Source organism: Suricata suricatta, chromosome 10 (assembly GCF_006229205.1).
Source record: "Suricata suricatta isolate VVHF042 chromosome 10, meerkat_22Aug2017_6uvM2_HiC, whole genome shotgun sequence".
NCBI lineage: Eukaryota > Metazoa > Chordata > Mammalia > Carnivora > Herpestidae > Suricata > Suricata suricatta.
Genome location: NC_043709.1, coordinates 122181697 through 122200558, shown reverse-complemented (window position 1 = coordinate 122200558; position 18862 = coordinate 122181697). Strand labels below are relative to the sequence as shown.

The window sequence follows — 18862 nt, the reverse complement described above, 5'->3', positions numbered from 1 at the left end:
AACTTAGATACTCAAGAGTGTCTCGTTCACTAGACAAATTTTGCTGACCTCAGCACCACTTCTGAATGAGTATTAAATCTGAACCACTCTATTTTTATGCAAATCCATGCTTTGACATCCTAGATGACAGTGACACATTCTCTCCGTTTCCAAAGGCCAGATGAGAAAGTAAAATTGCACTCCATAAGGAAAAACATAAATGGCGATTTCAAACACTTAAAACTTGAACTGCTCGCTCCTGCTTTTCACGCGCAGATCAATTATCATGAGCTCCTGATCTGTTAGTCCAAATGGTTTCTGCAGATGGTGATTTTCTTTCCATTTATTCAGATTCACGCTCACGATGACGTCAGACGTATGCCCCGTGGGCTCACGCTGTGTCACCGCGCTGTGTGTCTGCCCCTCCCCCCACCTTTAACATGGCTACTGGCCTGCTTCACTTGACCCCCGCACTGATTCAGAAACTCTTTGTAGACCATGATGGCCTTTGATGCTACCATGGCTTCTGCCGCATCCGACGGGCACGCTGCACGGGTCGGTGCTCTGCCGACACCTGTTCCCTCGGTTTGACCCTGTAAAGCGACCCTCCCAGGCGCAGACCACCCGTAGCCGCCCTCACCACCTTACCTGGTCTCTCTGTCTTTGGGTATTGTAGCAGTGCTGTAAGCAAACACTTGCTTCTCAACTAGAGGTGGGCCGAAGTCCACGATGCTGGATAATCCTGGAGTGGTCCGTGGCTTTTCAATATACACCAAAGTGCCGGGCTCCTTTTTGAAGGCCTGGCGGCTTGGAGAGGCCCGATCTGGCTGCAGAGTGTGAGGGGGCCCATGGGCATTATGGTGGGCATGCATGTCTACCATTCTCAGGTCACTGACTCGGTGCGGAGAGGCAGGGGGCGTTTTGGAGCCCAGGGTAGGCAAGTGGCTATCTGGGTACTTCCTTGCTTTCTGTCTGTACAGAGACTGCTCCATATGCATTTCTGCTTGCAAAGAAGGGTTGCAGTATGCACTCGCTGAGCGAATTGCCGTGCGGTGATAAGCAATGATGTGATCAGGGACGTCCAGCGGGTGCCCACCGTGGGAAGAGGCTATGCTCATCCGTCCCTCGTGATAAAGGTAGGGATCGGTATAGAAGCCCTCGTTTCGGTACATTGCAATGTTCTTGCCACTCATGTCTTCATCTGGCTTCACATCTCTTCTTTCCAAGATGGCACTTGGGCTGGGGGAGATGGATCTGGAGACGGGCAGGCTGGAGAGTCTATCTCTGGGGATGGTGGCATTGCCAGGAACAACCATTGGGCGGGTGCCCCCATAAGGAATTCTGGATGGAGAAGGAGGCATGGAATGGGGCACGGGAGTGGATGGCGGAGAATTTGGGATGGCATGGGGTGGATGAGCTGTGGATCCGGGTCGAGAGGCACCGGGGCCATCTCCTCTTGCATAAATAATTTCTCTCTGCATCTGAAAATAAAACAAGGAGTTAGAAAATTCACTCTGATATTCATGTTTGTAGAGACGTCTCAGTGTGGCAGTGTGGCTTTCCTCAGGCTGAATTACGGCCCCTCCTTGAGCAGGGTGTCCATACTCTAATCCCTGGAACCTCCAACTCTGTTACCTTTTGCGGCAAAAAGGGACTTTACAGATGGTCCTTTTTAAGAATATTGAGATGGGAAGATGGACCCAATGCTATCCTACTACATGTGAAAGAGGCCGGAGGGGGTCAGAGTCAGGGTCAGAGAGAGATTAAAAGATGCTCCGCTGATAACTGTAAAGATGGAGGAAGGGGCCAGGAGTCGGAAGATGCAGGTGGCCTCTAGAAGCTGGAAAAGGGAAGGAAATGGATTCTCCCCAAGAGCCTCCAGAGGGAGTGCGGCACTGCCAACACCTTGATATCGGCCTGTAAAATCCATTCTGCACTTCTGATCTCAACAACTGTAAAATAATGCATTTTTGGTGTTTTCAGCCACTAAATTTGTGGTAGTTAGTTAAAGCAAGGACAAGAAACAAATATCCCCAATAAAAAGCTCAATATTGTGAAGTTTTTGGGGGGAAAACAGTGCAGTGGTTTACGTCGTCAGGTCAAAGCTTCTTAGAGACTCTTAATAAATGTGGATCTAATGTATCAAAAGTGCTAACATTTTATTTTCTAAAATTTGTCTGGGGCCCATTTTCTAGCATTGGCCCTGGAAAATAGTTACGAAGCATCTTTCCTGTCTTTCCAAGCAGATACAATCTAGGGGCAGGGCCAGAGAGGGGAATGAGATGCACAGGGAAAACGTGGAAGTAAGTTTCATTAATTCACGACCCCTCTACTTGAGCCTTGGAGAAACCATCTCTAAGAGGTTGAGATAAAATAATGATCTGAGAGATAAGAATGCAATTGGAGGCAAAACTCGGGGGTGGGGGAAAATAAGGGAGAGAAGAGGGAAAGGAATCTCAGGTATGTGAAGAGAGGGAATCCAAGAAAGCCCCTCTGGGGTTGCCTTGTGATAGAGAGACTGATGGAATTGGCCATGGTAAGCCAAGTACTTCTTGCCCAGGCAGCAGTTACTTCTGGGCAGTGTCATTACCATCCAGTTCAAGAGAGTGAGGACTCTCACTCGGTCTTCCACTAGCTCTCCTTTGGAAGAAACGATGAGTAAAGAATTAATGACTTAAGAATCATAGACAGACTGGTGGTTGCCAGAGGCAGGATGTTGGGGTTGGGTGGAATGCATAAAGGAAGTCAAAAGGTATAAATGTGCAGTTGTAAAATAAATGTCACGGGGATATAATGTATAGCATGGTGACTATAATTAATAATGCCATATTGTATATTTGAAATTTGGTAGAGGAGTAGATTTTAAAGGTTCTTCTCACAAGAAGAATATTTGCAAATATGCATGGGTGTTAACTGAGCTTATTGCTGGCCATCATTTGCAATATATACAAACATCAACTCATTATGTTGTACATCTGAAACTAATATAATGTTACATGTCAATTATATCTCAATAAAAAAAGAATCAAGATAAGGGGGCAAGGGGAAACTAATTTGCAATTACACTACTGTGTGTAGCAAGGGGCAGAATAAAAATACAAATTAATTCAAAATATGAATATTTGATGTTATGTTTTGGTCAAAGCCAAAGAGGATAATAACTAACTCACTGGGATTCTCCAAATGGCTACAGGGAAAGGATGGGCAGCTTTGGTACCTCCCAAGCCCACTCCCCAAGTTCGATTTGTACCATCACAAGAGCCCATAATTCCCACCCAGGCTTCTGGCAGATGTGACAGACAAGGGGAGCATGAGCGGTTGTGGGGTGGGTGAGGTAGGGGCATGAGGAGAGAGGAGGTGGGCTCAAATGGACCAGAAGCAAAGTGAGCAGTCAAGAGACCTACAGTGTGAGTGATGGGGAGGGATAAAAGAAAAAACAGAGGCAACTGGAGAAGGCTTTATGAAGAGAAATAGAGACCAATGTTCTGAATACATACTGATCCTTATCTTATAAATTCATTCACTTAGTAAGCAGTGTGTACCAAGCACCTGCTAAGAACCAGGCATTGTTCTAAGTAAGTCCCCAAGTTCCTGCCCTTGAGAAGACACATTCCTCTGTCTATCTCTTAGATGAGCACATAGAGGAAGAAGCCTTGTCTCTAGGAGAACCCAGCAGTGGCAGAATCCCTGACTCAGGGGTTTTACACATAATGGTGAATTTTCTAACGGAAATGACCAATAAAAAAAAATGCAAGCAAGATGCACATATGTAGCAACCAAAAGGAACCTTCCAAGTGTGTCCTACATGCGCGTCACTGATTTGGCTCCTCAATGCCCTCGTGGGGGCCACCTGCTTCCAGGGGCCCCAGAGCACGCAGACTCCTCACGTGCAATTACACTTTTATCTCCGTTAGCCCTACACACACTCCCACAACAGGCTAGTCTGTTCTCCTGGAACATCCTCAGGCTGTCCTCCCCTTGAGACTCACTCCCCCTTTCCTGGCCCTTGCGGATCCAAACCAGGGCTGAGGGTCAAGGTCTGGCTCCAGATGCATCTGCTCCACAAGCTCTAGCCCATGTGGTCCTCTCTCTGCTCATTCACCTCTCACCCTCGTGGCTGAGGTGCTCAGGGCTTTAGACCAGGAGGGCATTCCCAAGGTCACTGTGTGATAATATACATGATTCTCCTCCCACAATGGCTGAGGTACCATATGTCAGAAGTTCTGCTGCAGGTCTACACAGATCCTTTATAAATATCTCTATCTAAATATCCTATCTCCCACAGGCAAGGCTCAGTGAAAAGAACAGTGGTAAGCAAGGCAGACTTCATAGATCATGAAACACAAGAGGCACTGGCTTAGGCAGTAGCCCATATCTGGCCAATCTCCCCAGGCAATCAGACCGCACAACGCAAGATGAAATCCAAATGAAGGTAAGGATAAATTTATACAGATTCAAACATGCTGCTATGTATAAAACATAACACAGCGAATGCTCACAGCAAATCAAGTGTAACAAAAGGTAGGTAACTACTGTCATTATTGATACCATTAAAAAAAAAGGTCTCAAATGTCTAGAACCCACTTTGGATAAACAATCACCCAAACTGTTAGTCCTCTTTATCCTGCCTCAGATTACATCAGAATTTGGGGGATCCTGACCCCTTTTCTGGCAAGACAGTAGGAAGACACATTAATAATTCAAGTGGTACCTAACTGTCTAGAAGGATAAGAAATATTAATGAAAGGAAAATATAAAACTAATTTTAATTAGTGAAAAGTTAAGTAAATTTCTTTTAGAACAACAGAGATACTGGCGCGGCTGGGTGGCTCAGCCGGTTAATGGCCAACTTTGGCTCAGGTCATGATCTCGCTGTTCGTGAGTTTGAGTCCTGTGTCGGGCTCTGTGCTGACAGCTCGGAGCCTGGAACCTGCTTTGGATTCTGTCTCCCTCTCTCTCTGCCCTTCCCCCACCTGTGCTGTCTCTGTCTCTCTATCTTAAAAATAAACATTGAAACAATTTAAAAAACAACAACAGATACCTGCATAGGTATTTAAAAAAAATAAGTTTGGTGATGTGAAAAGAAATGGTTAGGAAGTATAGTATACAACTAACTTTTAAAATAAAATACACAAAAATCTCATTAGACTTTCTGGATGTCACATATAGATGAATTCAGAAAGAAAGGTAACAACAGTAATTTTCATACGCTGTGCACTCGTATGGGAATGTGGGCGGTAGTCAAAATATTTAACATCGGGTAGCTAATATTACATGGGTACCAACCAACCAGAATGGGGCCTGGGCCAACCAGAATGGATCCTAGCTGTGCGCAATCAGCATCCTCTACCGATGATAATGCTGCCTATCACCTTGTCTTGTCCATTTCAGACTACCCTTGCCATCACCCAACAGGGTCACAGAAAGAATCACCAGCCACCCGAGTCATCCACAGCTGTTGTGAATACAAGGACTCAGCTATGACAGAACAGGTGACCTAAGGTTGAATGCTTCCATCAACGTTGGAGGTTGGAAGTCTTGGACAGAATTCCTATCTTGCTTTGCCAAACTATGACTGACTTTACAAGACCCGTGATAAAAAGAACCCATGATAATTTCATCCTCAGCTCTATAGAGCGCCCAGGAAGAGAATGACATGATGTTTCCATTAGACAGTGGGAAAATGTTTTAAACTTACAACTAGGATGAACCTTTAAAATTTGAAAACTGAGGTCCATACAAGAAAGGATATGGGTCAACCAAAGGCAATCACTCTGAAAATGAGGTGGAATCGATGGAGAGATGAAAAGGGAATCTTTTACAAGTTTTCACGATGCTCTCCCAAGGAGACCACTTGCGAATCCAGTAAAAAGTAGACTTTGTATACTCCAGGAGCTATTCACTCCCTGGTCGACAATTGGGATGATGATTAAGATTCTATGATACATCATCTTAAGAAGTTCCAGCCTTCTATGTTAGTGTTCTTTCCGCGGAGAGATCTTCCTAGAATCAGGCACCTACATGGTTTTGTTCTGTTTTGTTGTTTAACTGGCCTTTTTTGGCTAATGAGTACAGGAATGGCATTAAATGCATTTTGAGTTCTCTCTGCACTTGGCCTCGAAGTCAGACCTCTTAGAAGAAAATTATATCAGACTTTAAAAGTAAAATAAGGGGCACCTGGGTGGCTCAGGACGTTAAGCATCCAGCTTCGGCTCAGGTCATGATCTCACGGCTCAGGAGTTCGAGCCCTGCGTTGGGCTCTGTGCTGACAGTTAGCTCAGAGCCTGGAGCCTGCTTCACATTCTGTGTATCCCTCTCTCTCTGACCCTCCTCTGCTCACACAGTCTTTCTCTGTCTCTCAAAAATAAATAAAAAACAAAAAAATTGTTTTAAGTAAAATAAGTTAGCGGAAAACTCACACAGCACACAGTTGTGACTCACCTTAGTATATATCTGACTCGCTTCTTCTCCCAGCAGTCTCTGATGCCACTAATCCTATCATGTCATTTCTCTCAAAATACTGGATACATTGTGTCACTGACACTTCTGACCCAGAAACTTTCAACACTAATGTCTTTATGTGGGCTTTGAAGAATTTCATTTTACACCAGGAAGAAGCTAATCTAAACCCAGGAAATAAAGGTTTTTTTTTTGCACCTGACCAGCACACCTCAGATCTCTATTTGCCTAGATCTTGGCCCAGACAAAAAAATATTCATTTATTTTCACTTGAATCACTGGCAGTGAATGAACCAGACAATTCTCTTTACTCTACGCCTTACTTTGTTGAGCATCACCTCTCCTCCGACCATTCCTGCCCAAACCCCTGCCTTCCCTCGGTTGAGTGCCTCCAGCTCTTGTCAACGGCAGACTCTCCTCCGGAGCTCAGCACCATGGCCCCGGCTGACAGGCTGCCTATAGCACAGACCTCAGTAAGCTGTTTGGGCCATACTTCCTAGAGACCAGAAAGAATGTGGGGGCAGTTTCAAATTAATGATCTGAAATCTGAGATAGGAATCCTCACAATATATCTATATTTCATTTCCCCGAAGCCCAGTAAGTTAAATCAAACATTGCTCATTTAGAAGTTTCCTGAATGTAAGATAAGAAGGGGCAAAAATCTTAAAATTGTTTCTGGGAAAAAAAAATCCAGCATGCAAAATGTTTATTTCAAATCATTTTGGGAAACTGTCTCATGTAATCATGTCTCTTTGTGGAGTATTTAAAATATATATATTTGCGGAAACGGAGCATTCTGTACAGTTTATTGTATTTCAAACCCCACCCTTCCAAGTCTAGAGTTTGTAAACACACCAGTCAATCAGACCACACAATGAAGTAACCGGACAAAAACTGAAAAGGATTCTTATGAGACTCTTTCATCCTCAAAGAATTAAAGCCACTTACGTTTTTCTTACGGAAATCACCTGTATAACTCACGCCGTGAAAAAAGCACATTGGCTCAGCTCCCAATTACGCGACTCCTTTGTTTACTGACTTCATCTAAGTCCTCGGTTCCACATTTGGATGTTTTAGACAGATTTCTCTTCAGGGAAAAAAAAAATCTCAAAGGCCACAGATCCTGAAATGCTCTCGGCTTGAGTGTTTATAACCAGTAAAAACCATTTTCTTTCACCCAGTCCTCGGAGGGAGGCTGTCACAGGCATGGATGAAAAGTAGTCCTCCCCATGATAAGCCAATTTCTCCTCCCCTTGGAAATTAGTCACTGAGTAACCTCAGCTCACATCCAACCACAGGCTACCCCATGGGTGACTCAGGCCGTTAACAATTGCTTACACGGAAAACACACACCAACGACTGGCCTCTGAGAGGCCTAGGTAAATGGGTTACCAGTGAAGGCAATACCACAAACTGCACTGGACCGAGAGGCAAACAGGATCACGAAAACGGCCAGCCAGCCACCACAAGACCGTCGGAAACCCGAGTACACGAATGACCATGTCGGACCCACTCCCAGAGTGTGATCTGCTGAGAAAAATCTAGATAGACCAGCGCCCAGCACTCATTCTGCTGCCAGGCTTCGGAAGTCAGCGGACTGGCAAGTGAAGGGAAGGAACGTAAGCCTCTCCCCTCCTCGTGTGGAACAGGGGAAAGAAAACAGAAGGGTGATTAAGGAGGCTGTCTATTAATTAACCAGCCTGGTTTTACCAAGCTGAACTTTGGGTAGCAGCCATTAATCACTCCTGCCGAGTGCCAGGCAAGTTTCATTCTGGGAAACACACCTGAAAGAAGAGAGAGGGAAATAGGGGTACAGCAACAGGGGATTCCAGAAAGGGAGCCAGAGCCCTTCTGCGCCACCCCTCAACAAGGTGGCGGAGGAGAGGGCGGGGCAGTCTCTAGAGACCCCCCCCCCCCAACGGCAACTGCTGTTAACGCAGCTGATCTCTTGCAGGACAGCAGACACCAGAAGGTGTGTGTTCCCAACAAGAAGTGGCTTGTGCAGCGCTGAGCAAGGGACAGGTATCAACGCATCCCTCACAAACGGTGAGGGAGAAAAAGCATTTCCTTCGCTGGCGGCTAAGGCTCTGTTTAATCACCACCAGGCTCTCTGAGCCCCCAGGGACCAGGGCTGGGGGGAGGGGAGGGAAGAAAGCTATCCAAGTGGGAATCCGGCGACAAGTAACTCCAAATGCTGGGCTGGAAACCCGCTGGCCCCGCTCCACGCCCCGCGACCACGCTCTGGGAAGCCTGTGCATTTCTAAGACATTTTCAGGCTTTTAGAGGCTGTTCTTGCTGACCCAAAGAATTCCATTGACGTCCCTCAGGTTCAAATCCAGTCAGTGTCGCAGGCTTTCTAAAAAAACTGTTTACTGACATCAAAATGCTTTGTGGGGGTGAAGGGAGGGAGACAGGGAGCACAGGACACCTTCTCCCTCCTAAGAGGTCCCATCGGAAACAATATTTGGATGAAGCGGTGTAACAGACGCCACCCAGGAGGTCGGAGAGGAGGAGAAGGAGCACGAAAACCCTTGCTTCGATATTTAATCCAATCAGCAGGAGTTTGTGAGTTCTCCCCAGAGTTTGGGACGCACAAGCCCCCGGCGCATCTGGCGTACATTTGGCAGGTTTTGTTCCTCAAACACACGCTTTCCAGGAAGGGAGAGGTAGGGGTTGTTTGCGGCTGTAGGGCTGTTTATGCAAGCAGGACGGCTTGTAAGGATGGATGTGCGGTGTCTGGGCCACACTGCACACGCGCACCCACCCGCCCGGGAAGACAGACGCACCGAGGGCTCACTGCTGTTCCACTCAGTGCGTCAGGCCACACGCAACACAGGGACTCGCGAGCCACGGTGGAGGCAGGTGGCTTCTGTTGACCCAGGTGCCGTGCCAGGCGGGCGGGGTGGCGGGGTGGGGGGCAGGGAACCTCTCCCGTCTCTCCCTTCCTGTCACATGCAGAGCAATTCCCTTGCACTTTTCTTTAAAAAAATTTTTTACTGTTTATTTATTTTTGAGACAGAGAGAGAGTTCATGAGTGAGGGAGAAACAGAGCGAGAGAGGGAGACACAGAATCCGAAGTAGGCTCCAGGCTCTGAGCTGTCAGCACAGAGCCCAACCCGGGACTCGAACCCACGGACCTTGAGATCATGCTCTGAGCTGAAGTCAGACGCTCAACCGACTGAGCCACCCAGGCGCCCCTCCTTGCACTTTTCTAAAACACTTCAGGGCACAGTGTGGAGAGGACACGTGTGGCCTCGTCATCATGAGAGCTGCCATTCCCTGTCAGGAGTTTGAAAACGGCCCGACCCTGCGGTGAATCAGCATGAGTTACATACTTCCAGTAAGAGGCACGCAGGTCACCCGAGAGAGATGGGCAGTTTCGATATCCTAAGGTCCTTGAGTGCCAACTGACGAGCCAGGCAGGCTAATGTCTTAAGCGATATCCCGGAGCTGTAAAGAACTTGACTTCACCTGTCTGGCTCGTGCTCCCCAGAGAACAGCTCATTCAGGCTAATTCACCACAAAACGGGGCGGGGGGCGGGGGGGCTCCGTCTGGGTGCGGCCAACCACGAAGTCCCCACTCTCTGGTGTCCTTTCTTCGCCGGACCCTCCTCTGCATGACCTACCTTGGGAGGCTGCAGCCTTTGTGAATTTGTTCTTCCCAGCTGCGTCTAGAATGTTCTACTATTGATTCCCTTTCTTCCTTTCATTAATGGGCACGATAAGCAAAGTGGAAGCCATTTATTTCTTTCAAGTTGATATTAAAAAAGAACACGCCAGTAAATATTCAGCATTACCTCAACAGGAAATAATTTTTATGCTTTGGTAAGGTTAACAGTCTTGTGAAATTTATTTCTTTTTCCTCTCTCTCAATCATTTCTTTATTGGCTTTTAAAAAATTACATATGATAAGAGGAAATCTAAAATGTGCTCATGAGCATGAAGAGGGCATTGTGAAGGGAAGTTAATTATGGTGCTGGGAAATTTCAAGTTCGTCTTGCTTACACTGTCAAAATTGGAAAGGCGGTCATTTGTGAGGTCTTTGCGAAACTATTAATGTTTCATTTTATCATAAATGGAATGTCTCCCAGACACGAGACAGACAGGCTCTTGCCAAAATTATTCAATTCTCAGCAAAGAGATGGTCCAGTCAATGGTTAGCTGATGGCTATATTTAAGGGGAGTCTTATTTCCACAAATATTTTGAAATGGGAAGTGCTGGTGAACCCTCCAGGACCAGGGCCCGGCTGACATAACACTGCCCAACGGTGATTAAAGATCCCAGTCCGGAACAGACTAGAATAATGTTAACTAAATCACCTAGCTTCCAAGCCACAGTCAGTAACTGTGTGGAGCTGCAGGACAGATAAAAGAAAAATGTGCTTCTCTCCCTGATAATCTTCTTCTGGGATCCTCCTGGGTCATCCAGGCCAAAGACTGCCTCCTTCTGCACCTAAAATAGTTACAGTTTATAAAACAGTATCTTCTCTCTACCACTTGTAACAGATAGTGCAAATGACTCCTTTCTCATCTCCATCTCTCTGCACGTCCTCCTGTAAGGACACTATTCCGTTTAGGCATCTCCCTTTGGGGCTTAGAGATTTGTTCCTCGTGGTAAGTCATTTCTGTCACCCAAACAGAACTCTACAGTGCCTTCGACGTTCCTTTCCCTTTTCTGACTGTTCTCTACACTCCCATTTAGCTTGCCAACACGCACTCCGAAGCAGGTAATACATGGCTTTGTTTATTGACCATGTTTCTTGTTCCATGAAGGATTTTAGGCGGTTATGGACACACATAGCCACATACACTTGATAATCACCCAGCAGTCTGCAGCTTACAAGTTCGCGGGCCCTGAAGTCAGTGACACACACAGATCTGCCATTCCTATCCCCTCGTGATTGGTTAGGAGAAGGACGTGTCAGGGGCTACGAACCTCGCCCACCTCCGCACAGTGACCGAGTCACGTAGCAGCAAGCTGGGCTCTCCATCGTGTCCCTGCTTCCTTCACAGGTAAGTGGAAAAATATGTGTCCTCTAAGTCACAGAGGGCCACTCTGGGAGGCACCGCGCCCCCAAGGCCTTCCCTGCAGGGACTAGGGAATGTTTATCTGCTTGAGCTCTGAACTTCATCGTGCAGCATGGTGAATTCGGTTTGAGAAGTACCTGGTCTGCTTCACTCTCTGATCCAGATTTTCACAGCAAAGGAAAAAAAATAATCGACATCTCAGGGGGCTTTGGATCCAATTATCCAGATACCTTCATGATTACTATTAGGTTTTATTTGCTTGACCAAAATCAGTTACATGTATGTTAGTATATGTTTATATACATTACACTTACATACACATACTTCTATATTCTGTATCACTGATTATCACTATATAGATATGACTGCATCACTAGTCATACATGTGTAAACACGTATACACACGCGCATATACTTTCATTAGTCACAGATGCCACATTACTTATGGGTTAAAATGTCTAAGCCTTACTTGATTAACATTCTTCACCTCAATGACTCCAATCCCAATACCGAGTGACATTCCTGGGACCATATCTCTCAAAGGGGTATGGGTCACTGAAAGAGGGATTACAACTTTGTCACTTTATCCTATGCCTCTCTAACCTTTCATTAGAGAAACTGACCAAGTTGATTACATCGTAAGTGAAAAAAGTTGATACAACCACGACACAGCTTTAGGATGGCCACAACAATGTAAGAAGGTTTTAATCAAAAATTTTAATAAATCATCACTTTTTAAGTTTATCTTGAGAGAGAGAGAAAGCATGAGCGTGAGTAGGGAGGGGTAGAGAGAGAGGGGTCGGAGAGAGAGAGACAGAGAGAGAGAGAGAGAGAGAGACAGAGAGAGAGAGAGGATCCCAAGCAGGCTCCTCACGGCAAGCACTGAGCCTGATGTGGGTCTCAAACTCATGACCAGGAGACCATGACTGGGGCTGAAATCAAAGTCGGATGCTCAATCGACTGAGCCCCCCAGGCGTTTCTCAGTGTAACAATTTTTGAAAAAAATACCTCAGTCTGATGATATGACACATTCTCACCACATCTCAACAATGTGACAATCTGTGTAGAATTTTATGCTCAGAGCTTCAGCTTAAGGATAGATACTTCTCAGTGGAAAAAATGGTGTGTAAGCAAATTGGTGGGTGGCAAGCTGGAAAACGAATAGATGGCAAGCTCAAAAACAATGGTCTTTTGTTCTTGGTCTGTCACTGTCCCGTCACCTCCCAGGACCCCTGTGGCAGTGTCCAGGCGGTTCCAGCGTCTGAACACTGAGTGCTCCCTGGCATGTGGACTCCCTTCAGGCCCGCTCCCTGTCCCTCTGCACCCCTCCCTCTCTGCTCACAACCTTCCTGGAGTGGCCCGTCGACCCGGGTCACAATGGACGCCTTCTAACAGCATCACCCACTGCCTGTATCCTGCTCTGTTTTCATATCAATCAAAGCAAAGCGTGTGCTGGCTCTATTGCCAAGTAATAGAACAAACACACAACACTAGGTGAGTTATGCCAGCAGAGCCAGTTTAAAAGGGAATTTTGCACAAAACCACAATGAGATACCACCTCACACCTGTCGGAATGGCTAAAATTAACAACCCAGGAAACAACTGATGTTGGAGAGGATGTGGAGAAAGGGGAGCCCTTTTGCACTGCTGGTGGGAATGCAAACTGGTGCAAAACAGTATGGAGGCTCCTCAAAAAAAAAAAAACAACCAAAAACAAAACAGAACTACTCTATGACCCAGCAGTTGCACTACTAGGCATTTATCCAAAGGATACAGAAGGCTGATTTGAAGCACATGCACCCCAACATTTACAGCAGCATATCAACAATAGCCAAATTATGGAAAGAGCCCAAATGTCCATCAACTGGCGAATGGATAAAGAGGATGTCACACACACACACACACACACACACACACACACACACACACACAGACACAATGGAACATTACGCAGCAATCAAAAAGATTGGAATCTTGCCATTTGCAACAATGTGGATGGAACTAGAGGGTATTATGCTAAGTGAGATAAGTCAGTCAGAGAAAGACATATATCATATGACTTCACTCCTATGTGGAATTTAAGAAACAAAAGAGATGAACATAGGGGAGGGGAAGGAAAAATAAGATAGAAACAGAGAGAAAGGAAAACCATAAGAGACTCTTCAATAGAGAACAAGCTGAAGGTTGCTGGTGGGGAGGTGGGCAGCGGGGCTGGGTTTGATGGGGGATGGGCATTAAGAAGGGCACTTGCTGGGATGAGCACTGGGTGTGGTATGTAAGTGATGCATCACTAAATTCTACTCCTGAAATCATTACTACACTATATGTTAACTAACTTGGATTTAAATTTTAAAAATAAATACATAAAAATAAATGAGAACAAGAGGCTTCTGATGTACAATTTTTTAGTTCTGCTGTTATTTTGACCTTCAGCTGAACAATATTAGCAAATGTATCAAAAGCAGCAAGAACCCTGTGAGGGAAGAGCTCCAGAGGATAACACCCAAGGACAATAATTCACGGATCCACCAAGTTCAATTTTCCCTTAAAATAAACTTGAAAACAGCAACGATGGGAGATCCAGACCAAAACAGCCCTGGTACCAATTCTTTGTGGCTTCAGAAGAACCAATTGTTCTTCTCTTTAGCAAACAACTTTCTCTTTAGCAACAACCAAAGCAATTTTCAAACCGGAAAGGACTCCCATGGGGATCCCAGGTGTCCTGAGTGTATGAGCTGAGGAAATCCTCTCCTGTGAGACTGAAAAGAGGTGCCATCGGTTCTGTCATGACACAGGCTCATACATTTCCCAGCTTTCATTAGTTATGAGAGAATCAAAAAGGTCCCAGGTTTATAAAGTCACTGAATGTATCCTTGAAAACGTGTCTGTTTCCCTTGGGTCTCACTGGAGTCTGTGGCAAAGAAGAGCTGCTAGTTTGGACCAAGCTGGTGGTCCTGGATGTCCCCACTCAGGGTGTCTTCCAAGAGTCACATGGCAACATGGTGGAACCTGCATTCGGAACCAGATGCTAACATCAGGTTGATTACCCATAAACCGGAAGTCTAATCCAGACTGCCTCTACATGATCACATTCTGTGCATCCATGAAATATTTACTGAATAGCCACTTTGTACAAAAGCCCAGGGTTAATTAAGACTGAAGAGCGGGGAGAAGGATCTTTAAGACATACGTCTTGCCTTTTAAGAGCTTACATTCTAGTACGGATTAGGAGGCACGTATATGAATATTCAAAATGAGACAAAGCAAGAATAACTCTGGCTAGTGTTCAATGAGCGCAATCCACAAATACTCAAGGAATCTATAAGAGAGTAAGAGTCTTCTGGCTGGGATGGTTGAGGAACACTGCTCTGAAGAGGGGAGATTAAGTGAGTCCATAATTTATGAGCAAGACTTCAGTAGAGGAGAAAGAAAGAGGTTGCTTTCTTAAGTATTCCAGGCAGGAAGTTAAGGCGTGGTTAGAGATGAGAGGTGGGGAACGCCAAGTGTCGGAGAGGAACAGGTAGACCTCTGACCCAAACCGCAAAGGGTTCTCCAATTTTAACATACATTCGGATCACCTGGACAACTTGCTAAAATACAGATTAATGTGCCCACTTCCAGAGTGTCTGAGATAGTAGGTCAGGGGTTGAGCCTGAGAATTTGCATTTCTAACAGGTCCCCAGGTGATGCTAAGCTGCTGATCCATGGAACATTCTTGAAGAACCACTGCTCTAGGGAGTAGAAGGGAGTGGGAAGCTCCCATCAATATCTCAATTCTACTGGTTTGGTTAAATCCTAATTCAGAAAGCTGACCTTATTAAACTTTGGGTGACAATAGTAATTACTTACAATTTCTCTATAAATAAATACTTTCAGCTAAATCTGCCAGGAGAAAGTGGAACGAGGGCAAGGAAACGAATATTTTTGAAGACTTCCTATTAACCAATGCTTTCCAAAATCAGCTCATTGAATTCCCAGCAGATTCCCATCAGATAAACGTTATAATCCCCACTTTACAGATGAGGAACTGGGGCCCAGAGACTTCCAGTGTCTTACCCAAAGCCAAATAACATGGCCAGGGTCTATGAAGTGCCAGAACAATCTTATACTCGAGTGTTAAGAATTCAGCGTGGAGGCTCGATCTTCCTTGAATACTCTTCAAAGGAAGGCAGTGGTTCAGGGATCAGTAAGATCAGTATCCTCACCACGTAAAATCGGGTTCAGAAATACCTGAACCAAGTCATCTGTATCGAACGTCACAGGAGACACAAGAGAACAGTAAGAGAGACCCGACCATATTCCCGTTATCGTTATCTACAAATGTGGGGAAGAACCGCCTTCCAACTGATGACCCCAGGATTTCCGCGAGCCCCACAAGAGGGCTCCATTTCAAAGGAATACCTTTGTGTTTTCAGTTCAAATATCATGTCAAGTCAGCCAGCAAGCCAGTGGACAGGGCCGGAAATCTGAGATGGTCAGCAAAACCACTACTTCTCCTTATTTGGATAAATAACAGCCTCAAAGACAACCAGTTGGGGAGCTGTGCATGCCCCGAGGCTGGGCTTGGCAAGCTTCTCCGCCCACGCCCTGCCCGGCCTTGCCCTGTTCGACAGCTGGGGGAGGTTAGCCAGTCACCGCTTCCCACTAGGTTCCAACACTGCCAGAAGCCTCCTCCTCCAAGACAGGATCTGCTTTCCTGTGTCCCAAAAACTCCCTGACTTTGGGCATTCCTACATTCAAAGGAAGCCCTGTGTTTCCAACTCCAAGTAGCTCATGAGCAACAAACGGAGAGCGACCCACTCAGTGACTCCATGTAAAGAAGTCATGGTCCAGGGGCACCTGGGTGGCTCAGTCGGTTAAGTGTCTGACTTCAGCTCAGGTCATGATCTCACAGTTTGTGGGTTCAAGCCCCACATCAGGCTCTTTGGTGACAGCTCAGAATTCAGAGTCTGGAGCCTACTTCGGATTCTGTGTCTCCCTCTCTCTCTGCCCCTCCCCTGCTCATTCTCTCTCTCTCTCCCTCTCTCTCTCTCTCTCTCTCTCCTTCAAAATAAATAAACATTAAAAACAATTTTAAAGAAAGGAAGTCATGGTCCATACGACATTTCCACATCAGGTGAAGGGCTGGCCATGGTCTAGCTGTCCCCACCGCACCCTGCACATGCACAAAACCACTGCCCCTGAATGGAAAGACTGCTCTGCCACAGAGGAGGAGAGACAGGTGAAGAAAATGCTCGTAATCTATGGAGGCTTTCCAGGTTCATGACCAGCAGCCAGAGCTTTCAACTCACTTCAAAAGCAACATGGGGACAAAGATTCTCCCAGAGAGGACAGGAAGACAGGGGTGAATAAACAGACAAAGGCAGTTTCTTAAACTGAGTCACTGGCTTCGTTCTGATGACCTTCAGCCTCAACTTCTCCTTGAATAGGCTGCAGTCTACAAATTAGTTCCCAAAACAAATGAACAAAAAAATTAGGGGGCTAACCATCCTCTTCTATCAGTATTCCTCCCCACCATGACACCCAGGGAAGGCAGTGGGCTGTGCTAGAAGGAGTACTGGATGCTGACTGAAAACACTCTGTTTCTCCTCCTGAGGATCTCCTGGTTGGCGCTCTCGCAGCCGCGACTGTGGCCTTGCCACTGAGCTTTCCTGAGCCTCTCGTTCTGCTGCTCAGTTGCTTCAGGGACACCTCCTAGTTCTGTGAACATCAAGTGAGCTGAATTATTCTTGTATGACTTGCACGCAGAGAAGTGTGAACTGCCCGGGTTATTATTAAAATCGCCCACAATTCGTGGGCTCACTCAAATGAGAGCAAAATGAATAGAATGGATAATATTTGCTTTAATATATTCATAGGAGAATGATGCGAACGACAAACATGAGCTCACAGAAAGAAAGAATGAATGGAAGACTCTGAAAGGAGGAGCGCCTTGCTGTATTATATTCCAAAGACACACCCCTGAGAAAACGAAGTCCAGTTATATGTGATGGATTCACAGTCAAGAAAGTGCTTTTCCTCATTCCCATTTCCAAATTAGTTGATGATTCTAAAGCTGTATCAGGCTCGATAAAAGATTTCCAATCAACTTTATATTGATAGAAATTCAAACATCAGTTATTTATAAAAACTATGAGATGGGCCATTACCCCCATGTCTGCATTTGCTCTTTCACCTTCCCTTCCCATCCTGCCCCTTGGGAAAGCCTCGCTTTGGGAATGAAAGTCACCTGTAGCCAGAAGAAAAGTTTTGGTTGGTGAGGGCAAGGATGAGCCAATGAGCTAGACACAAATTTTTGGATGCTTTTAGAATGTCAACTATGTTGTCCTTTCTAGTCTTGTCCCACATTTATATTAAAAACAGGGATCTGAGTGCTTTAGGATAGTCCTTGATAGAAAAACATTTATCTTGCCATATTGCTCGAAAGATAGTTTTTGGCACTTTTTCTTTTCCTTTCTTTTCTTTTCCTTTTGCTTTTCCTTCCTTCCTTCCTTCCTTCCTTCCTTCCTTCCTTCCTTCCTTCTTTCCTTCTTTCCTTCCTTTCTATAGTGAACTGAGGTGATTTATTTATTTATGTATTTATTTATTTATTGCAAAGCACAGGGATTTAATGCAAGTGTAAAAATGCTGTCAAGGAACTTACATATCAAGATGGCCTTTGACATATATTCACTGCATCTACATTTAAAATACACATGAAGGTTTGGGTCATTTTTATTATTAAGATGGACTGTATATCTACGAATGGGAATTCTCTGTCAGAATTAAAAACTGAAAATAGCCCATTTGGGTCATTTTTATGCTCTAGTCACAAAGTGACACTGAGCAAAAACTTATTAGCATTTCACTAAATTTCTTCGGATCATTGTTACGAATAATAAAAATACAGAAACATTTTAAAACAACATATTTCAGTCTTAAAAGGGCCAGATTAACATAATTATAGCCTTAGGTTTGCCCAGAATGGCGCATTTCTCATTTTCATGAGAATGCGGAGGTTCACCCAGATCGCAAGCTAATAGGCTCCTTGGTCTAAATATACACAATAAAATCTAAAGCAAATTTCTGAAGCATTCAGATCGGAACCCTGGAGATATCTAGTAAATGATTTGCACTGCAGTGAAGCAGATTTTTTTGTTTTGCAGTTACACAGCTGCTAGGAAATGTATTTTTAGATTTGCTTTTAAAAGCAAGCAAAAATGGTATCCACTTTGTAGATATGTATCCAGAATGTTCCCCCAGTCCCTCCTACAAGGAGTCCATCATGTCCAGAATGCTCTTTCGGTCGCCTTCTTTTTTGGGAGTCCGGGCAACGCACGGCTCTAGAAGCTCATTTCAGACGAAGCTCTCTCACCCTGACCATGATCTCTAAGCCCTGGAGGTTGGCTTTATGAAA

At 45.3% G+C, this 18862-nt stretch overlaps 1 protein-coding gene across 15 annotated transcripts in view; it reads right to left on the bottom strand.

Annotated features, from left to right (window-relative positions):
- Positions 1–18862, bottom strand: part of KIAA1217 (KIAA1217 ortholog) — a 426188-nt gene that overhangs the window by 64448 nt on the left and 342878 nt on the right. For all 15 annotated transcript variants that reach the window (XM_029953664.1, XM_029953665.1, XM_029953669.1 and 12 more), the window contains one exon: positions 628–1460. In XM_029953664.1, coding sequence (XP_029809524.1) covers positions 628–1460 — 833 coding nt within the window. The remainder of the gene's footprint in view (positions 1–627; positions 1461–18862) is intronic.